General features: G+C 37.9%; 1 protein-coding gene across 1 annotated transcript in view; it reads right to left on the minus strand.

The window, feature by feature from the left end:
* ascc3 (activating signal cointegrator 1 complex subunit 3) overlaps positions 1 to 24,106 on the minus strand; it is a 227,563-nt gene that overhangs the window by 179,292 nt on the left and 24,165 nt on the right. Inside the window, exons 5-7 of the mRNA XM_084725987.1 lie at positions 7,345 to 7,543; positions 6,593 to 6,728; positions 3,960 to 4,085 (exon numbers count right to left, since the gene is read on the minus strand). Coding sequence (XP_084582113.1) covers positions 3,960 to 4,085; positions 6,593 to 6,728; positions 7,345 to 7,543 — 461 coding nt within the window. The remainder of the gene's footprint in view (positions 1 to 3,959; positions 4,086 to 6,592; positions 6,729 to 7,344; positions 7,544 to 24,106) is intronic.

Consider the following 24,106-nt stretch of genomic DNA (forward strand, 5'->3'; position numbering starts at 1 on the left):
CCATTTTTTTAAAGTTATTTATTTAAGACAGGTGTTTTACTGAAACTGGAAGACTGTAATGACTGTTTTTATCTTTGCTATATTTATGTACAACAAATAACTAAGAATCCTAACCCTTTTAAAGGGATGATGTTGTCCAGATGATGTTGTCTGGAGTGTTTGTAGTGCAGTGTTGAAGAGAACCAGTGAGATTTAACATTTGTCACTGCATTAAGTTGTGCATATGTCTGTTTGTACAAACAAGAACACTGGGATTTATCAGAGTGTTTCTGAGCATTTAAAACATTCATGCAAAATTAGGCTCCTGGTTCCTTTGACAATTTTTCTAAGTTAGCTCAGTTTATGGCTGCACAAGTAATCACAATTGCAATAAAACTGCATTATGACCAAGTGCAATATTTAAATCGTAGAACCCAAACCAAACCATAATTTTTTGAAAAGGAAAAGTGTGTGAGAAAACAGCATTATAATGAGGTACAGTAGACCTGGCCTAAAAAAATACATTTGTTTGGTACAGATCTCAAAAAATATCACGTCTTCATGATTTTCTTTTTTCTTTTTTCAGTGAACATGAAAATTGTAATGCAAAACTGATCATTTCACAGGGGCTTTTACCTGCCAAAGATGTTGGCAGTAGCAGGTGGGAACAAACTATCTAAAGGAGGTCATGGACATAAACACTTCTATTCATATATACAAAATGCTATTTGACTGTACAGCACTGTTGTCTCTGTGGACACATCCCTGATGGAGGGATTAATTGTCAGATCCTCATAGATTACCTTGATGAGGATTGAAAGTGACAGTATTGAAGAGACCTCGGCACTCACAGTGCAAACACACACACAGAGACACACACACACCTGAGCCGGCGTCATAAACTGTGAAAACAACAAGAGCAACAGTGTAGACGTGATTAAACCATCCGTTTATCAATTTGTCATGGCACAAGACACATGCACACACTTCCATCCACAAACAGTCAATTATACACGCACACACAGGCACACTCTCACACACACACACACATATGCACCAAAGCTGGAGCGGGTTTATTATGATGTCCATTAGCATGAGTGACAGGAAGGTTAAAAGAGGTGAGCAGTTACACTAGTCTCCTGAAGTGTGACAAAATGCTTCTGAGGTTTACGGGCATCGCACTTTAGGGGCTTCATCAACAACAGGCCAGATTGAGAGGAGAAGGGGTGACCTTTTGCACTGTTGCATCTTCACTAGTGATGCAGTAATGATGGATTACAAAGCCCACTTTGGCAGACAGGATGGGAGCAGAGCCTTTCAAACACAATGATGTGTGTGGCGTGTTTTCCGTCCTCCTGCCGTACCTCTCTCCCTGAGGGCCGGAGCAGACTGAACTCCAGCATTTCCAGCCTGCTGCCCTCCAATACGGCCCAGCGGTGGCTGGGTAAAGCCTGCCAGAGGCTTGGGGGGGTGGGAGGGGATGTATGTAGCAGTATGAGTGTGGGTTTGTCAGTCAAGGTGTCAGTCAGACTGACGGGTCATTGTGTCGGCTGACAGCCGGCTGAGAGCTACAGCACTTCCATTACGAAGGAACATCACTCACTGGCCATTACAGCCACAGTCCTCTCCTGCTCACTGAGATGGAGGATAACAGGGACCATACATACACCCGGGGCATCGGAAAACTCCTCTGGCAGCTCATGCAGGCAAGTCCTGTTGTTCATTCAGATGCACTTCAAACTGCTGACATGTTGATATGCAGAGCTGAGAAGGCTGGGGTTGGAGTAGAGTATTTTATCAAATCTAAAGCCTGGATCCATTTATTGAGTCCTTTATTGAATCCATTTGGCTTCAGCTTTCAACAGTGTATTACAATGTAAGTAATAAAAGTCTTAAATAACTGAAAATCAAGGTATAAATCAAAATGTGTGGTCTGAGAAAGCAGAACCACTACACAACAGACAAAAAGGTTGCTACATAACACAAAAGCACCTCCAGCACCAGTTTAAAATAATTCTATAATTGATCCAATATTCATCCTAAATACTGTAGTTTGATTGGTGGTCTCTATAAAGGCTGATCAGAAGAGCCGATCAGATTATGAAATTAACACTCACCAAGTGCCAAAAGCAGGCACATTGTGCATTTGGTGTGTAAATCGTGGATGGCCTGGGATTAAAACTTTACCCACCACACTGGTGGGTCTGCCCAAAATAATAACATAATAAAAAACTCTTCTTTTCCACTGCCTTCATTTTGACCACACCAGGTCAAACCATACCTTGCTTATTTGCACTTCCATCAGGGCTGCAACTATCGATTATTTTCTTTAGCAATTAATCGATTAGTTGTCTGGTCCATGAAATGTCAGAAAACGGTGAAGTACGTTAACCAAAGCCCAAGGTGACATCCTCAAATGTCTTGTTTTGTTTTTGTTGAAATCAGAGAATTTTAACTTGTTTTTTTTGTTTTTTTTAAATGACTCATCAATTACCAAAATTGTTGGTGATTAATAGGGATGTGTGCAATTACTGGACAACATGCTTAAATGCTGCCACCCTCACTAGTCGGCACCACAAATACTAGTCGGTCAAACTATTTATCAATCTTTTAGTCATACACAACACCAGTTAACTGTTGCCTCTAAGCTACTAGTCAGGGCTGCAGACCCATCAGGCGACAGCCCGTCTTTTTCAGGGAGTGTTAAACATTATCATTAATAAACTGTGCTCTATTTTGACTGATTCCATAGTGTTTTCTTACCATTAGACCTGTTGACTAGTCTAAATCAAATTTAGCATTTAATCATCAGGGAAATTAGTCACCAGGAACATCCCTAGTGATTAATTTAACAATCAATTACTAATAACTAATTTATTGATTAATCACTGTAGCTCTGGTTTCTGTTACCTCTTAGCACAGCCAACCCACCTCCAAGCAGGTTGCAGAGACATCTCGCAAACTGTGGCCAACAGCTGATGACCCCACCTTCTCCCTCTCAAACAAACACAGCTTGTGAGATGTCTGAGCAGCAGAGACAGACGTTTCTAAAACAGCCTGTGTGTTCAGCTCTCAGTACTTTTACTGCTTCTAATGGAATCTCTGTGGTTTGAAGTTGAGCTTCTCTCCTGAGTCACTGTTTGTACTTTCATGTATCTGCTTTATTTTACTGTTTCATGTCTGAATCTAAGTCATGTTAAGTTACCACAGACAAACACCCAGCACTTCCTGATTTTGATGCTTCATAATAAGAAAATCAACAAAATCATGTCATTATTCTACAGCCATGTGCAATCAACATTTATATCACAATGACAAGTTAGAGGGAAAAAAAATGTTGTCTGTTTCCACTTTTTTAGTCAATTAGTTTTATTTTGGCCTTTATAAAAGCTAATTCCAGCTCTTGCCAAGAGTGAGATGAGAATATTAATTCCACACTCATATCTGTACATTGGCTCAGCATCAAGACACAGCTAGCCTGGCTCCATCCAAATATTAAAAATCCTCCGACCAGCACCTCTAAATTTGACTAATTAACATGTCATTTGTTTAATGTTTAATAGAAGAAACGTAAAAGCAACAAGTTAGGGAGGGAACAACTTCTTGACTTCCTGGAGTCACCAATGGTTGCTTGGCAACCTCACGATGATGGTGAGCGTCCAGCATGTCTTTCTTTTTGCACTTCTCCTTTTAGCCTACCTTCAGTTCACTCCTTGGTGCTGCAGCATTTATAGTTCATGGACATGTGTATTGTATGAGTTTGATAATAAAATGAGGCAGGAAAAGAAGAGGAAAGTACTTTCATATAAGGCCATAACGTTAGTTTGTGTGCAGAGTCAATCCAGTCATATTCAGTGTTTTTACTATCCCAGCCGGACTTCCCCAATGTCACTGTCAGTCTTCAAACAATAGTGTAATCTACCCCAGTATACAAACACACATGCATATCCACACACAGACACATACAAAACAGCTCCTACCTCATCTAGTTCAGCGATGTAGACAGGCTTCTCTTCAAAGCCGATCGGCATGGGTTCGTTGGGTGGGATCTCCACCTCTTCACACATCTTATTGTTTTCTCTGCGGATTCCCTCGGGTAGCAGCATCTGAATGTCACACAGACACACACACACAAAAAAAAGAAGAAAAGCCAGACGTCACAAATGACCTCAAAGACTCAACAATAACATACCTGTTCTTTAAAACCCAGAAGGATATTCAAAGTCATAAAATATACCATTACTACTAGAATTCAGCTATATTTTCACAAAAATGTTTTGTAACTCCTGTATCCTTCATACACCCTTGAAAATACAGAGCAGATCAAACATACTTTGAGGATCCGATCGATACTTGTTTTGAACATATACATGCATTTGAAGTACTGCATTTTAAGGCCCAAATTAACCAGAACACATAGTAAGAAATGGTCATACTATATTAACATTTTTCTATATTCATAAAAATCCAATAATGCAATAAATAACACAGTTTTGGTTAAACTTTTGGTGCACTGTATTAAAGCCCTGAGAGGAAAGTGAGACACTTGATTAGAAAATAATTACTGAATTACTTTATATTTTATTTATAAACTTTTTTAAACATTTATCTTCTTTAAAAACTACAATACATAATTTCTTTTTTTTTTTAATCTAATGGTTTAGTTCGGTTTTGGGGTTTTCATCTGTGAGATATATGCCTCCAACCAAGAACAATGAAGGCCGTGAGCAATGACCATGGACAGAAGTGGGACGGGTGGGGTAGGGTAGGGTTATAAGTTGATCACCAATAAAGTGAATGCATATAATCAAAAATGTCCATGCATTGATCAATCAGCAAGGAACTACAAGAAAAGAAAGAAAGACAACAACAATGATAATAATCTAAGTTGAAACAATGAGATTTTGAAACAGTATTTATATAAAACTATTATAAAACCAACCATAAAAAGGATATGAGGTGATCAATATTTTGTACATACTCATTTCCAAATGCAGAGGCAAATTCTATGCCCTAAAAAATATCCCTTAAAAAACCTTCAGTCAACACCAAGCCCAAATTTTTCCACTCACACAGTTGCCAGATAGTAGAAAGTACTGGAGTGGACGCATCAGAGGCCCTGATTAATTAAGGCCTTCTTTTTTCCCCACCCACACTCTGGGAACTCTGCCTCTGTTTGGCTGGTGCTTGTTGCCTCCGTTGGTCAGGTTAGCTATAGAGGCTACTTTGCATGGGTAACTGGCATGACTTGAGATTTCTGGCTTGGCCTCTGGTGTGCTTTGGGCACATAAAGTTTGAAAATCACTGATATAGTTAATATTTCAGATGCAAAGTTGGAGTACTAGAATAATAAAATCAAGACTTTTTTATGGCAGTATGATGAACAGACTGAAAACATTATCTTATGAGATAAAACACAAAAGCATTACAAAGTTACTTTGGAGACATAATTTGTAGTTTAAAAAAGTAATAAATCTCATTGCATTGCAATATACCTTATCATGGCACTCAACATAATTTCACATCACAATCAATCACAAATATATCATATAGTGGGACCTGATGGATCAAATCAATTATGGCTGCAACTAATGATTATTTTCATTGTCTATTCATATATTGATAATTTTCTCAATTAATCGATTAGGTGTTTGGTCTACAAAATTGTGAAAAATGTCAATAAGTGTTTCCCAGTGCCCAAGTCGACGTCCTTAAATGTCTTGCTTTGCCCAGAGCCTAAAGATATTCAGTTTATTGACATAAAGGAGTACTGAACCAGAAAATATTCACATTTAAGAAGCTGAAATCAGACTAAAGCCATATATTGACCATTCATTGATGACTTTTCTGGGGCCCCGAGTTCATCTGAGATGGACTGACACAAAGTGTAAAAGTGTGCTGTGACCTGACAAGTTCACATTACAGATTGTTTTCAGAAACCATGGACATTATGTCCTGCAGGCAAAAGAGTGAAAGAACCGTCCAGATTGTTACCAGCGCCAACTTGAAAAGCCAGCCAGTGACTCCCAAACCTGAGCTTATGATGGAATTTAGGACTGTAACTAACGTTCATTTTCATTGTCAGTTAATCTGTTGATCATTTTCTCAATTAATTGTTAAGGTGAAATGATGAAAAATGTGATTCCCAAACCCCAAGACGATGTCCTCAGATGTCTTGTTTTGCCCAGAGCTTAAAGATATTAACTTTACTGTCAGAGAGAAGTAAAGAAAACAGAAAATACTCACATTTAAGAAGCAGAAATTTTGACTTTTTATTCTTTTTAAAAAAATGACTTAAACCGATTTAATAATTAATAACTGATTACATGTTGCAGCTCTAAACAATTTCAGAGCAATCTTGTTCTTTGCTGACCTTTGAGACTTTAGAAAAGATATTCCACCAGATATTCCATTACTGGGCTGTAATGTGAGAGCAGACTGAAGACCTCTATACACTGTGCATAACTGTGGACCTACATCTCACTGTGAGTTGGTGTGAGTAACAAGAATCACACATCAGTCCACCTAAACAGCTTCTTCTTTCAACCTCAGTGTAAAATATCCAAGGCAAAAGTCACGTTATAGTGGAAGCGGACTGAAAAAGTAGCCTCACCCTGGCTCCTCCAACAAACGCAGGTGACTTGGTGGCCTCCGCATAGCTGTCGTAGACGTTGGGATATCGAATACGTTCATACACTCTCTCTCTGCTGAGTATGGGCTCACGTCGTGCAGTCAGCAGGGCCTGCTCCCTGAACAAGCAAACACAACACACCTTAATAAAGAAAAACTCAGCAACAGTAAATACAAGATACTTGAGAGTACGTCAAGGTGAAAGAAAGAAGTCAATGCCAGTAGTCTTCTGTCAGAGTAGAGGAAGAAAGGAATAAACAGCAACGACGTCATATCTACAAGCACTTAAGTCCATACATGAACTCCCACATCCATCCATATTGTTGCTTTAGAATGAATAGTGCAGTCGATGATTCAAATGAAGAGGCACAGATGTGAGGCATTATGTTCCTTCCTAAAGTGGCTTACCTCTCTGCTAATCTTTTCCTTCACACTGGGCTGGATTTGGCCATGCTAAGTTTTTAATTAAACAGATCGCTGCTCTTTTTTTTCATCCTCTGAAATTAAACTTTCAGAAAAATCCTCTACAAAAAAAAAGACAAGCTGCAGAGTGTTTTTTTGTATTTTGTAAAGCTCCAGCCAAGTTGTCATGAAAAATGCAGAAGCTTGTCGGTTTTGGCGCTGATACCTAAGAGTGCAGGAAGGAGACGGACGGACGGACAGACGGACAAAGACAAATGAGGCGAAAAGGACCAGGGAGAAGTTTGAGGGAAAGTTTGTGTAGAGACGACATACCGCTGGGTTCTCATCTCTCTGGGGTCAAAGGACATGAAAGCGTCTGATGACTCGTTCTCATCTATTCCTTTGCCTCTCCTCCGCTCTCTCTTCTCCTCCCTGCGGTACATCTTCATCATCTGTTTCTCCTGCTCTGATTGGATGGTCACCTGGCATCCATAGGCGGGCTTCACTTCGCCGCTGACTTTTCGGCCCACATCTGGAGGAAAATACAAGCACAGTAAATAAAAGGCAAAATGCTGCAACATCACAGTTTTTCTGAACTAAATAAAATTATTTGATTTCTTTAAAGGGACAGTTCACCCCAAAATCAAAAATGTATGTTTTTCGCCTGGCCTGTAGTGCTATTTATCCAAGTAGATTTGTTTGGTGTGACTTGCAGAGTTTTATCGGCCGTAGAGATGTCTGCCTTCTCTCCAGTATAATAAAACTAAATGGCTTTATTCCTGTGCAGCTCAAAGCACCGATTTGAAAAATTCACAACCAATGTCTGCTGGAGTTCAGTCATAACGTTACAGTACAGCAGTGTCACACTGTCGTCTCTGACTAAATCTGAGCCTAGGCTTAGATCAACAGTTGTCTGTTGCTGGGTTTTGTTATTTAAAGACAGCATTAAGTCCAATGATACCAAGTCATTCATTATTAGCAGTGTCTGGACACTGTGTTGGCTCATTGATCTACTTGGAGGGGTGAAGACTAAAAGAGCATGACAGCTGACTGGTTAACATTAACCAATGAAGATATTGCAAACTATGGCTGAACAGTTACTCAAAATTTTAGCAAAATCGCAGCGTGGTCTACTACAATTTTCAAATGGCAGGATACACAATATTTGTCAAAGGCAAAATATGTGTCAAAATACAATTCTGAATTAAATATTTTACATATAATATGTACTAAACATCTTTGTTTAGTACGGATCCCCCCAAAAAATAACACACCATAATTGTTTTAATGTGTTTTTCAATGAAAATGAGAATAATGATGTAAAAATGATCCTTTCCTCTAATATTGCAAATCATATTGCAATTACAATATCAGTCAAAATAATTGCAATTAGATATTTCTTCAAAATTGTTCACCCCTATCCCGAATGCTCAGGTTCAGGCAAGGTATAATTTTGTTAGACATGTCTATAAAACAAAGGTTTATTTAACTGGACACAATTTCAAACAAACTGTAATTCAAAAACACGTAAAACTGGACTGATGCCAGTTGGAGCTTCCGCTTTCTATGTCCCAAAAGGGGGCGTGGCTATGAGATTTCGGAGAAATTATGTGTCAGTCTGAGGTATGAAACCTGCCGTGCCATACTTGCAAAAGATTTGTGCGCAGATAATGTGATTTCTCATACTTTAAGAGTTTTCAGGCCCTGGTGAAGACAGCCTGAAAGAGTCTTTATCCATGGACTGTCATTAAGAAAACAACATCAGGTCAGCTGGTGTCAGTAAAAACTGATTCATATTTCAGCAGTAATCCTGATATCCTACTGATGTCGATGCAGGTACATGTGGCATTGCAGGGGTTAATGTTCCCCATTGCAGTCTCCCTGTTTGAGGCACAACAGCTCAATAAAAGGCAGAATTGCTCTTGAAAACAGATGAGATCTGATGATTGCACCGCGGCCCGGGCTGATTGACTGAATGATTTCTTCTTTATCTCGTCTAGCGGCTCTACCTGCTGCACGGCCTCCCTCTCGTTCTAGCAGCTCCCCTCTTCCTGTCACTCTTACCCTCCCTCCCATTACCTCTCCGACTCCCAACCCCTTTAACTCTGTCACCCTCTATGCACCAATTCCTCTGTCTAAACCATTCCCCATCCTTTACTTTCCCCCCCCTCTCTGGGAGCTATTGTGCCTTATTATGTGGCTCCAACAGTGATTGCCTCCAAATCTCCAGGTTTCTCATTTCCACAAGCGATCATGGTGCCATAATCACTGTGAAGAGCATCGCCAAGATAGATTTTGTTTGTTTACAAGATGGTTTCAAGGTGTTTTCACACATGTGAAACAGTAGTCTTTAAAATCAATATACAATTTTCAATGGCAGTCTATTTACAGTCAACATACTGTAGCTCTGTAGCCACATAAAGCAAGAGTCTTCACTGTGTTACCATGATAACCAAATCATCCTCAGTTTTATCATTTACAGTTGTATTTAGTGTTGTACAGTTGTAATTAAATATTTGATAAATATGTTGTGTAAATATCAAACAGCTATCACTGTCATGCTTGTAAAACTACATGAATTATACACAATGTGTTTAATGTCTCAAAAATTAGCCTACAGTGGGACTAGATGTTCACTTAAACATTTAGTCCAACTTTACATCTCTGATTTCAGTTGCTAAACAGCCACTTTGAGGAAAATAATAAAAACCAGAATTACCATCTCACGGCTGCACACCGTTGCAAACCAGTTATGTTGCAGTTTATGTCCATTTCTGTCCAAACTCATATAATACATGCAGTGAGGAATTTAATAAAGCTGTACCTTTTAGGAAAATGAACTGCATTGTTTTGCTGATTTTAGTGAATAATTGTTTTCATGTAGAGACTATTGTTACAGAGGAGAACAGAGGACTGACAGACAGCTAAATATTATGATGTCACAGGGAAGTTGACCTTTGACCTTTTGGATTAAAAACAGTAATCTCATCATTGTATTCTATTGGACATATGTGTGTGTGTCATAATTAGGGCATGAACAATTGAGTGACCTTTCACCTCCAAATTCTTAGAAAGTCATTCATAAGTCAAAAAGGATGTTTTTATGTTTTAAGTTTGAAGAAATTCTCTCGAGGTTTTCTTGAGATATCGCATTAATCTAAATGGGACGGTCATGAGGTCACAGTGACCTTGAAGACTGTCCTTTAACCACCAAAACTGAATCAGTTCATCTTTGAGTCAAAGTTGACATTTGTGTCATGTTTGAAGAAATTCTCTAAAGGTGTTCTTGAGATATCGATGTACGGATGGACGAAAAATAACTTTAAATGTCTCCACAGTTTCCCCTACCTGTCCTGTCATTTCAATAACTTGCTTGTTCAGAAATTAGCCTGGACAAGTGTTAATCTAACCAGCAAGCCCAGCTTTTACCCTGTACCTATAACACACAGTTAATGTGGTTACAGCAACAGTTGTTGTACTGTTCACACAGTTACACACAGAGTATGTTGATCTCGTCTGACAGTCACTCCGAAGCAGCCGTCCTGGTGGAAACACTACTCTCTGTGATTATTCCATGGCTGATGGGCATGTGACAAGCCATGTGACAATCCTCATACAATATTGCAATTTAAAACATTTTGCAATATGCTGAGTATTGTGATGACATCTATTGCAATGTATTGGGATTTATTACCTTTTTTCAACCGCAAATTACATCCCCAGAGGAAAACTTTGTCAAAATGTGTTTAAACTAAAAAGATAAAGTTACTAGATTAAATTATCTTTTTCAAATGACCAGTCCCTGGTCAATTCTTGGTGTCTGTGCAAATAAAAAAATATCCTGATACTACGCTGTATGAATCTAACTGTAAGAAAGCTTAGGACTGAATGCTGCCAACTAAAAAGACTGATCATTGAATCGATATATGAAGATCGATGCATGATTACACCTCAGTTACTGTGCACAAGGCTTTTCATAAGAGTAGAAAATGACAGTGAGAATTTGAGATTCTGGCTGGAAATCTGATCTCTGGGTTTAACTGCAGAATAATGCACAAATATGCATATTTTGCCAATAATATAAACATTAAACTGCCTTCAGCTACAACAGCTCCAGTGCTAATGAAATATGTCTGCTATCACAAAGTCATACAAAGCTCTCCATAATCCTCCCTGTAATTCTGTCTGCTCACAGTGTGGTTTAATAAGTTCAATATATGGCTCTCACCCACTTTTAAACCTTATAATACTGCCTATCATGTGATTTCTTGTCTTGTCTTCAGTGAGGACCCCATGGGGAATAGTGGTTACTTTAGAAATAACTAATGGGTATTTTAATAATGGCAAAGAAAGTGTTTGTAGATTGGATTCAAATTAGTAAGAAACTCTCTAAATAGCCCAAGTACTTCAGGTAGCCAAATAGGTTTCCTTGTTGTCAAACTTTCTCAGTTATGAGGATGATGCAAGAATCCCTGCATCCACTGGGTTCTAGTTCTCGGCGTTAGTTGTCACACTCACAGCTGTGAGCTTAGTCTGTACTTGAGCGACAGAGAAAAGCCTCCATTCTGAGCGTGGCCTGAGGAAATTGTCTAAAATGCCTGTCAGAGAGACACTGGCATCATGTTGTTAAATTCATGACAGAATTATTTTCTAAGGTACATCAAGTCTGGGAAACTGATTCCTGCATAGTTTTCGACACATATTCCTCGACACATACTGTCCCACACTTGAACCGAAAAAGAAATATGCTTAATGACCCAGTCAAAGACATTTGCACACACTAACACAAGCACTCGATGGGAGGCCAGTTCTATCAGGTTGGAGCTGTCAGCGTCCCACCGGGTTCCACCTCTCTGTGGGTCCCCTTGCTGATTTGGAGAAGACGACACAATACAGCTCAAACTCTGTACTTCCTGTAACAGTACAGTAAACAGACAAAGGTAATGTTGAAGTGGAGCCACAACTACAATAAAATAGCGGTTATGCTGAAAGTGCAATAAAGTGCCTTTATACATCCAGCAGTCACACTCAATATTAAGGTCATAGAGACGTCTGCCTTCTCTTCAATATAATGGGTTAGGGTTAGGGTAAGTAAATGTGACTCAGCTTGTGGTGCTCAACGCATCAAAAAGATACATTTGAAAAATAGAAAACCAGTGTCTCTTTCCAAAAATCACGACCTGGTTCTTTTGCAGCAAAATCTACTGGAATTAGTAGTTTCTATATGAAACTGTTCACAACAAGGTTTGTGGTTCATCTTGAGTAACCAGGTCATGATTTTTGGACTAAATTCTTTAAATGTATGTTTTGGTGCTTTGAGCACCATAAGCTGAGTGTCATTCAGTGCCATTATACTGACGAGAAGGTAGACATCTCTACTGCTGAATCTCCCAAACTCTACAACTCAGGCTAAAAAAATCTAGATGGATAAAAAGCATTACAGGACAGTAGAAAGTATGTATTTTTGACTTTGGGGTTAACTGTTCCTTTAGAACTTCTTAACTCCCCAACACCTGTAAAAGATTTTTTTTAGCTTTTTAGCTGCTTAATTTTCCATTATATCCACCAGGTATCTTGAGGAAAGCTGAGTTTGCAGGCCTTAAAACTAGGGATGCTCTGATTGATTGTTCGTTGGTCGGCATCAGCCGATATTTAGTAAAAATATGCTATTGGCATTCATGTAAGTAAGTAAGATGCGTACAAGTTTGTGAAATACATTTCTGGAAAGTTAACAATTACCCCATCATATTCAGTCTTAAATATAAATCTAATAACCCTGTCCCTGATAACTGTCATGTCACTCATACTTCTCACATCTGCTTCCTTTGTTAGCGAGGTAGTTAGCCAGCTATCAGCAGGAGAAGAATGAAGCCTCATTTTGATCCACTTATAAAAGCAACACTTCCTGGAACCATCGCAAATTAAAAGCCCTCTAGCATTTCAGTGCACAGAAACCCAGAAATGTGTTAAAAACTTTAACAAAGGAAAAAATATCAGTATCGGCTGTACCGACCAAAACAAGCTAACAGAGGTAACACCAGAGGAGCATAAAAAGTTCTGTATCCCTAAGCTTACTGAAAAATTGGTGATAATTGGTGATTCAGGTTTTTTGTCACAATTCACTTTACAGTCTTTAGATCCAATGTTCATATAAAGATAATGACTAGTGTAGCTTTAAATACATTTAAATATGAGAAATGCCTCTTTAACAATGTCAATAAGGATTTTGTTTTACAGTGGTTAATATTTCCAATTCAGTTTTTTTTGTGCTTTTTTTATTTTAATTGTTATGCGTTTGTTTTGTGTTGCTTTCTCATCTGTAGACATTTTTGCTTGTGTCTAAAAATCAGCTCAAAAAGAGCTGCGCCAATAATTATTGTCATTATTAATTAACAATTTAGTTTGAAAAACATCAACAACAGTGAAAAATGTTGATGACAACATAGAGATTAAGGCAATGACTTCAAATGTCTTGTGCTGTCTGTCCAACAGTCCAAAATCCCAGAATATTCATCTTACTGTCATAGAAGACCAGAAGAACAAATATTCATTATATATTATTATTCACAATATTCACAATTAAGAAGCTGGAACCAGAGAATATGAGGCATGTCTTAAATGATTAATGAATTATTTAAATATTAGTGGACAAATTTTATCAATTGACTGTCTGATTCATCGACTGATAGACTCATTTTGCCCTGCTTTTCTAGCACCGTCTCTACTTCTGTTAAATGCAGGTTTGCAGTTAGAAAACTTTGAGCCAGCATGTGCAACTGTGTGGTTTTCCTGTGTATGATGACAGAGCAGAAAAGGCAGATGCTTTTTCTGACAATGTGATGTTAAAACACATATTAATAAATAAGAGTATGTCACTGTGACTGTGCTTTTGCCTTACATGTAACTTTATCTACCCAGAACCTGTTAGAAACTTTTCAGATGCTTGGACACGTTGTCTTTTTTTTTAACTGTCCATTCCATATAGCACTGCCTCTATCAGCCACTGAAATGTGGAGAGGAGGCACCCAGAGAATCCGTTCTTTGATAAACATGCAAGTGCCAAGCTGCAAACTGCAATTTAAAAGCTAATCAGCAAGAGACAGGCATTCCCGCTAAATCCCACTCTTCCTGATGGCATGCAAATAGTGGAAAATTTAATCAGCCTTTTTTAACCCTCAGTCGTCAAGGCAACACTAATCTCAAAAGCTGTCTGGCAAGTGAAATTTTTAACGCTGATCTAAAGTTCTTCACAATGGGACTCACATCAGCTGAGGTTTGAGGCAGCATATGGGTGTGACCACAACTACAGTTTGTTTTCTTTGGCCTAAAACACAGTAAACATGTTTACATTGCTGCATCTCTATATGTGCTCAGTTTAGTTACACACTGCCTGATTAAAGGTGACCCATAAACACATATCGAAGACACAGATTTGTTTTGTGATTCTTGTCTTATCCGTCGACGCTGTCACCCTGCCAGGTTAGAGGATTTTGACGATGAGGGAGAATCAAATCTAATTCCAGATCCCTGCATGTTCATCAACACATGACGGACTGAACTCAACCACTGTTATTGATCTTCTAATATCCATGAAGCAAGAGAAACAGCTGAAGGTGTGTGTCAGTCCAGAAACGTTTGGTCTTGATTTTGTTACAGGAGGTTTTCCAAGCAATTACATCCATCAACTTAAGTCTGTAACACGTTTTGCTTGGGGGTGATTCTTGTTTTTGTTTCAGCTTGATTTATCACTGCTAAGAAACTACTGCTATTTTCTCTGAGGATGAATAAGAATAAGACTTTTTAGGAATTTGGTGTCACCATGTTTGGATTATTCTCACCTAGCCATACAATCTGAAGATAATACACAAAATACTCCAGTTTGAAAACAGCTCAAACTTGGGTTAGCCATCCATAATTACTGGCTAAAATATTTCACTGATGCAGGACATCGTATCATCCAAATCTGGCCCAGAATGAGGGTCGCAACTAAGTGATTAATCGGTAATTGATTTTCTTGATTAATCGATGAGTTGTTGAATTGATCAGTGTTTCCCAAAATCCAAGATCACGTGTTTAATTGACTTGTTTTGTCCATAACTCAAAGATATTCAACTTACTGTTATTATAATTATTAAATATTCACATTCAGAGAATTTGGATATTTTTTTATTTAAAAAAAGAAGAAAAAAAGATCAATTAATTATCAAAATTATTGATTAACTGATAGATTGTTGCAGCTCTACCAAGAATTACCTGTTTTAATGATGCAAAAAGTATTAGGGAGTTTGCTAAAACTCAATTTGTATATGACCTAAAACAAGCATGACAGTCTGCATCTTCTCTTTGTGTACAAACTTAGGATAGCTTGCACGGTAATGCAACTAGAGCAAAATAGGCTGGATGTTTCCATAGCAGTGAATGTATATGGATTAAACATAGCAGAGCATTTTGAATTCTGCCTGCTCTGTATCATGCAGGTATTTAAGTTGATGATACATTCTGAAGCTCTACGTAACTTGTTTATTACAAAAAAAAATCAAGCCTATAATCCAAGTAAAATTTGAAATGTCAGTTTGAACCACTGAAAAAACATTGTGCAACATATCAGCAAACTAATCAGTCATTAGACACGCAACTCCAAATAACTGATAAACTGATTCGGGTTTTTTAATGGCCAACACAGATGCTAATATTTAGAGAGCCGGGTGGCCGACTGCTCAGTGCTGTTTGATTTCCTTATTCCATGCACATCATAATTTAATACGGTAGTGACTAAACCAATCACGATGATGACAATAACAAAGAAAAGGTCTGACTCTTCTGATAATTATTGGCTAATATACTCCAATACTGACACAGACCACTATAGCGGTGATATGCCAATATCAGCTGATAACTTCTTGGTCCTGATATTTATATATTTACAATATACAGGGTTATCATAGCTAGTAACATGTTGTGTTAAATGAATTTTTACTAATTAATTAAACAGAAAACACACTGGATGATGCTGTAGATTCCAGAGTGTGACTGAATATCAAATGTAGACTCATCTGTTGGTAAACATTATGTTCTATGTTGGGCGGAGCCAGGATGGAGGCAAAACTATTTCCTAACACAACAGCTAACACTCGCTAGTAAGTTTTTTTGGCTTGTTTCTTAACAATGGCTGAAGAAAGTATAATTTTAAGATTTCATATCATTATTCCCTCCGTACAATGGTGCAAATTCAACTGCTCGTATTTTCCTGCTTATATTATTCCTATTTTCATATTTTCTCTGTTTAAAATGTTCATATTTTTTGGATTTCTTCTTGCTTTCCCTGTTGCGGGGCTAATAAAGGAATGTCCTGTCTTATCATTCTGCAATGGCCATGGGTTTGGGGGATTTTGGGGGTGATATTTGTCATTTTATTTTGCTAATTTAATGTTCTGAACGAGTGACAGGCATTGCTCCGCGACACATTCAGCGGACATGACACACCCACTGAGCCAGAAGAAAAGAGAGAGAAAAACAGCCTTTCTACAAAGGATTTATTTTGACCAAACCAGAGTTGGTGACTGTTTTAACAGTGGAAAAACTGACCAAGTGTGATTTAAAGAGTAAACAAGAAATTATAGCTTCTCTTAGTTTGGAAAAAAAAAAACTTGAATTCAGACGGTGATCGGTTGTGTTTTCCTGGTCAATAAGGAATTTGTCACCTTTGGTAAGTTCATTTCAGTTCATTTTGTCATGGCTCCCAGCTTTTGCCTTATCTCATTTAACCACGTTTTTTTTAGACTGGCAGTGGCAATATAGTGACAAAACTTCAATTCTGAACCATTAACATTAAAACATCTAATTTCTGTCACATGAAAACACAAGACATTTTATCTCGGTTATGTGGCCTACTAGCTAACACCATGATGTAATCATGACATCATTTAAAAGGACTTCATATATTTAACGTTCGCCAATAACTGTTCAGTCATTAGGTAGGTTCCCCCACCAATTCTGTGTATTGTGTCAGCCACATGTTTGTGTGTACATCCTTGTGCATGTGTACAACAGACTAACAAAACGGACCTGTTCACAACATTGCTAAACAGCACCAAAAACTTCACAGGGTACCTTTAAGAAGACCATCAGGGTCCGTGTAGAAATGATCGGTTTGGCATCACAATTTTCATGTAGGAAAAAAGCTATTAAAATGTGATGATGTGATATTCAATGAGGTCTGAACCAACCAAACAAACGTTTTTTCTTTTATCTGGAGAACAAGATTTTGGGCCGGGATTATGCAAAACCACTGTAGCTCATTACAATGCTGTTTTCTCACACATTTCTCCTTCTTCTAAAAATTGTGATTTGGTTCTAGTTCTGAAATTTGGATATTACATTTGGCCATGTTAGGATTTTATTGCGATTAATTGTGCAGCCCTGGTCTGTACAAGACAGATGTGTACTTCCTACAAGATCTTTTTTCTAAAATAAATCCATCAATGATTAAATATGAGCAACTGATTTGATTTGATTTAATTTAACTTAATATATGAAATCATGGCTGGACTCTTTGTTGAGGTTAACTGTTTTTAACTGAACTTCACACCACTGGCAGAATTTATCATTTCACTATGGAATATTACATGTGAATTATACATCAATGGCTTAACCTGCTAATTGAATGAACAGAGGAACTAGTCTGCATTAATTAGCTCACGTACAGTTTGACACCCAGGTTTAAAATCTATATATAGGACCTGTGAGTTTCAAAATACTCCAAAACTCTAAAGGATGAGTGTGTGTGACTTTAAATAGTTGCAGGGATTATTCTGACAAAGCAGGAGCTCTCTCTTCTAATCTTCAGCTGCTCTTTGATGTCTACCTTGCATATGGATCAGAAGACAGCTATGGCATTGAAAAATTAGCCGTCCTTATCTTTCCACCAATATCTTCAACTGCTGCACAGCTCCACTCCACACATTAAGGAGGGGAAAACAAGGAGAGGAGTCTACCACCTCAGGACAAAGGAAACAGGGGGTCGAGACGCAACGCTGGCTCAGGATGGAGGACAGCGTTTGAAGTAAAAAAAAAAAACATGCAGGCATGGAAGGCAGGTACATCAATAGGAGGGCTGCTTTAGTACAGCTCACTATCAAGCCCCTGAAATACTATCTCATATAAAATCAATGAACTCAGCTTTAAGCTGCCGGGAGAGCCAGATAACTACAGCAAAAACCAGTGTAAGCCTATTCTACACAAGAGCCTCTGCTTATTTGGGTCTCAGCAACACCATGCACATGTCAGCCTTTTTCTCTATTAGTGTGGCATGATATTCTATTATTTCTCTTATTCATGAGAGGACAGAAATAGAGAGTCTGCCCACAAGGGAGGCTTTAGTCTGGTCTTCATCATCCCTGCTAGATGGCATAAAAGACGTGAAAGAAATAATGAAGAATTGAGTTGAAGTGAAAGGCCGATCTTTAGGTAATAGCCTTTCAGTGGATTGAGACATTTCACTAGCATGTAGAAAACAGGAGCTCAAACAACATACTGATACACTGACAATGACACGCAACAGGTTTAAGTGAAGTCAGTCAATTTCACAAACAGTGATCGACTGATTAATCAGGCTGATTTTCTGTCATTTTGAGATGATCTGCATAAACAAAGACGTCTGCAGACACTTCTGCAGGCTGTCTTTTCAGTGAGGCTGCTGTGGAACGTTGTTAGTGTTGAGTTCAGTCCATCCAGAAGTTGTTGTTTTTTTTTTAATAACTGCAGCCAAAAATGTCTGATTTCACAAAATCTTTTCTAAGTTGTGATGCATGTTGCAATGTTTTTAGCTTGCTATGAAATTGTGGTAGTAAATGAAAACTGCAAAAAAGAAAGACGTGCATTTTTTTTTTCTCAACTCATTAAAAAAACCAAAGGCAACTTATTTCAGAGAGAATAAAACCACTCTTTGTTCTGTGTTATAAGTAACCTTCCCAAAAATGAAATGAAGAAGTTGTACAAGGTTGTGAAAAATTCACAGAGACGGGCTGAATTTGCATTAATTGTTACAATCGCAACATCGCATCTTCCTGGAAGGACTGTGAGTTTTGGGAAGGTGGTGAAAAAGTTAGTTTGGAGCTGTACTATAATTCCCATAAATCCTGCTGTGTGCCTACATGTTTGCCTAAATGTCCTCAGTCAATATCTTCTTTTCTAAATGACAGTAAAGCTGGGTCATACTGTTGCCCACGTTTCCTTAAAAACCAATAACCAGGCCTGGGCCATATAACTGAAAAAACTATCACGATCATGAAGTTTGATATTGGTCGATATTGATAATTATTGATCACATAGGTTGTGACTGACTACATGTTGTATACTCCAAAAGGTAGAAGCAGCTTTAAAAATTACAATATTTTTGACCAAATACCCTAACACTGTGACAATATGGTAGGGATGACTTTCACAAAATGTTATAGTGCTTTCACAATTATAATCTCCATGAGATTTTTTCATACATAAGCATGGGCAAAGGTAAATAATAGAACAGCTACAACAGCCTGGTAAGTTCAGAAAATTGCATCTATATATCCATATATTGATATATTGCCCAGCCCTAATAGTAGCATTCTGAAATTTAACCTGAAGTATTTTTCTATTTCATGAACAGAAATTCTATTAAAGACAACAAGTTACTGGCCAAGATAACTATAGAAAATATAAATATAAACATATAAAATATGAGTCAGAATTGCATCAGACCATACTGCATCATTATTTTTTTTTTAACTGGGCCTTGTGCACAAAATGTAAGAAGGTCTAGATAAAATTGTTGGTTTGATGTGTTTAAATGACAGATATTGCAAATTTTGACAAAAAAAGTCTTGAGAGCTCATTGGGCGATTCTGCATAATCTTGCATTAGCTGTTCATACTGTTACCTAAGTTGATATGGTGAATATGTTAGCAAACATTTGCCTATTAAGACATAACCCAGCATGTAACATTTTTCATTCATTTAGTTTCAAGCATTTAGGATAAAAAATAAGAAAACTACTGACAAAAATCTGAAACGTTCTCTTAGTAATAAGGCATCGCCCTTCAGTCTTTCTACTGTCAGTTCTTGCACGATTTTCTAATGATCAAGCTTCAGTATGTGAGCATGAGGTAGATAGTGCAGCTTGACCAAGACAAAAATCTGAATATCAATCTCAAAACTATCGAAAATCTAATTATTTGCTCTTTTTTTTAGAGTTATATTTGTTTAGATTTAGATGATTCTGCACTGTGTGAAATGTAAAGTCATGCTGCTTTGGCCTCTGGCAGTCCCTGGACAAACAACAATCAACTGGATTACTGAAGTCAAAATCTGATTAGGAGGCAAGAATAGTTTTAAGGAGTGGTCTTTTATATGATTTCTCTGCAGATTTATGTGATCGCGATTGACGTGGGAGATACCACCAACAGTCGTCTCTTGCAAACTTAACTCTGCTAAAGTGTTGCTGGTTTTTAAATTGTATTTTGAAGTTTTGAAGTGACAGGAAAAAATATTTATGTACATTTCTGCACAAATTCAGATGCCTTTAGTATCTGTTCTAAGCACACTGTCTGTGCTTACCCAAATAATGTATTCAGATTTGTATATATCCTGAACAGGCATTAAGAAGCAAACTGAGAAAAAGACAAATATAGAAAGAAATTTTCAAGACGAGATTTTCAATGCACAAGACGTAAGCGTATGAAGTCAAGACTGGGAACTTCTTGGCTGATCAAAAACATATGCAATTCCTTTTATCATAACAACAGTAAGACAGGAACTGTCTCAGCGTCAAAGATGAAGAAATTGCATATTAAAAAACCCATTAAAACTGAAATCACTCAAACAAACCTGAGATGAATATTTTTGGGCACCTCTGTCTTCACCAAACAGCAGGAGGAAATTGCCAGCAGAATTCTTCTGTCACTAATTACACATTTTATAAATATAAGATTTGAATAACCAATCACCAGCACCATTATTACAAATCACTGGACACTGTCAGATGATATCAGCTCCATGTGCATGGTCTTAACACATTTGTCCATATTAAATCTAACTCATCACAGACAACATTCATATACAGAATAATGGCAGCTCTTATCTCTGCCAGAGCAGAGTGTAATCTTCCAGGTTCCTGAGATGAGAGCTGATCACAATGACTCAAACAATCAGAACCAGATACAGAGTTAAACATACTTGATAACTTTCTTTTGGTTGTGGTAATATTTTAATATGGATTGTCAGAGCAAAAATAGTTTTTATAAACTTAGATTACACACTCCCTTCATCCCACAGAAAGACACTGACAGTGAGCCAGGAGCAAACCTTGTAGTAGGAAGACCAGCACACGACTGCATTAGTTAACTGTTAGTGTCCTAACTGTTGAAAAAAACATGCACAATGTAGAAGAGAGAGTCTGAGAGACTCCCACTAAGCAACACAAAAAATATTCAGTGAAATAACTTTTTATCACTTTGTCAAAAATGTGGGAGCAGTGGTACATGTCTGTGAACTGTTGCTCTCCAATGACTGATGTAACCCTGAACTGTCAGAGGCTGGCAGTTGGTTTTTAACAGGAGTGTCTGAGGCAGTTAGTCCAGATATTTTTGCCTTTATTTACTGCTGTCTGTCCACTGGCAAACATGCCACTGTTTACCCCATCTGAGAGAAACCCTCTCCATTATAAGTCATTTAAGACTGGTCTCTAAGCTGCCATTTTCATCCACTCAACTGTTTTCTTTCTTAAACAACAACATTCAAAGTTCTGGAAAATGTCAATCTGGTTTTCGGTCTCTGCACAGCACTGAGGGCAAGTTCACATCAGCCTTGCGGTGGATGCTGCAGTTTGGATTGGTGTGAACACCTGACACAAAACCACAATGTCCTAATCAGCCTCCTGGAAAACGATGTTGGTATCAGTGATGTGGCTCTGGATTGGTTCATCTGTTATCTGTCAGGTCCTTCTCTATCAGGCTGAGAGAGGCCTCCTCCTCATTAGCTCCTCTCTTTTGTGAGGTCCCCCAAGGGTCTAATCTGGGTACCCTTTTATTTAGTACACATACTACCCCTATCCTGTATTATGTCCTGCCTCGCTTAAATTAAGAAGTGGATGTCCAAAAGTTTCATGCAGTTGAATAACTCCAAATCAGCAACAGGCCCCAATACTAGCAGCTAAGGTTGTCAAAAATATTTAAGTATCTTTACTTAAATATAACACTAACATTTGATAGTACTGAAAGAATTAAAACTATTAAAAATGATATATGTGCTCAGACAAGACCAAGAGTTCAGTTCAGTCTTTACTGTCCTGACTGAAATGTGGCTTGCAGCAGCAAAACCAGACAGTGTTCAGGGACTTTTTCTGTACCAGAGCTGTGTGCAGGTTGAAAAAATGTGTGTGCTTTGGACTTCCTTTTGCTGTGGTATTTTTTATACTAGTATTGTATTAAAGTTTAGAATCCTGGTATCTTTACAGCCCTATTAGCAGCATTATCTCTCATCAATTGTGAATGGTTTAATGTTAAAAAAAGAGGCTTGTTGTTTGGATATGAACCTGTGTTTGGATACTCGAGTGAATAAGGTAATGCAGTTGTGCTTTATCTAACCAAGATACAGTATTTAGCCAATATTAGGTCATTTCTTTCATCTCCAGAGCTAGAAAATATTTCTCCAGACTATTGCAACACACTTTGCAAGTCACCATGTTCTAGTGTCAGCAGAATAAACATCACAATTTCAATAACATGTCACACCAATTGTACCTGTGAGTTTTAGAACTGATTTTGAGATTTTCCTGCTTGTTTTGAAAGCCTTGAATATCTGTGATCTGCTTACGTCCAACGAGGCTGATCGATGCTTGAGATCCTCTGGCAGTGTCTTACTAATGGTTCTAAAATCTCAACCTGATACTAACAGTGACCAGGCCTTTGCTTTGTGGGCCTGTCAGCTGTGGAATTAGAGGCAAACTCAGGTGTTCTCTTGTAAATTTCATCTTAAAACTCACTTTTATCTTATGATTATTTCTATAAGATAAACATGTAAATGAGTGGGACATTTTACATTGAAACATAAACCTACCATTGCTCCTGGTGTCATGGGACACTGTTTCTTCATTACTTCCAATACATCTACATATATAGTAATATGGTAAATATGTACTACATTTTCTTGTTATTTTCAGCAGACATATACACTCATACAGAGTGGACAATAATTCATATTGGCTGATTATCAGCCCTGCCAATTTAACAGAAATCTAACAGAAAGTTTATAAAGTTAAGGACTACAAACTATTTTCTTACTGTGGCCCCTGGCATTACACATTTACGTGAAAACATGTGAGACAAAAACATCAAATGACACATCTACATTTCACCGATACTTACAAGGCAGCAAGGTCCATCAGTTTAAGAAGTCCCCTGTCAGTTTGTAAATGTTGCCTTTTTTGTTTGCTTCTGCCTACTCAGAGTCTTGGGGATAAATTTAGCTTTGTCTGATTCGTTCTACGGCAGTTTTATCCCTTTGACCCTTTACAACTCTGTCACTTAAAACGGGGGTTAAATGGCTGCTGATATTACTGCTCACCAGGGTTTTGTTAAAAGACAATGACAAGCAATTTTATCTTTTCAAATTCAAATGTTCACATTTTTTAAATACTGCTGAACACCTGGGTGTTTTTCAGAAACACTATTTTGAAGAGCTACTTGGTATATTTGCCGTGGTGTGACCTGTGTTACACACTGTTCAGGTATACACTGATTACATGACTTGGACACCTCCCTCACTGTCTAAGCATGTTATCAATACTCAGACAGACAATGGATGCTGCACTTATAAAGTGAAAATGTCTTCTTCATACAGCAGCAGGGTTGCAGCACAGTTCAATACATTACCACGACGGCGTTAGCTGGTGCTAATTTGTCTAACTAGGCTAAACCAAGCCATGCCTTGAGAAGGAGTGACATTACAACCAGTGTGTAACCACGTTACTTTACAACTGGTCTGTTGATGTCAGCTGCAGTTGTTGGGGGATCAGCGTGAGGGATGTTTGAGATCTGGTGACTTAAAACTCAATAATTAA

This window comes from Lutjanus erythropterus, chromosome 9 (assembly GCF_056507025.1).
Source record: "Lutjanus erythropterus isolate fLutEry1 chromosome 9, fLutEry1.hap2, whole genome shotgun sequence".
NCBI classification, from domain to species: Eukaryota; Metazoa; Chordata; class Actinopteri; order Lutjaniformes; family Lutjanidae; genus Lutjanus; species Lutjanus erythropterus.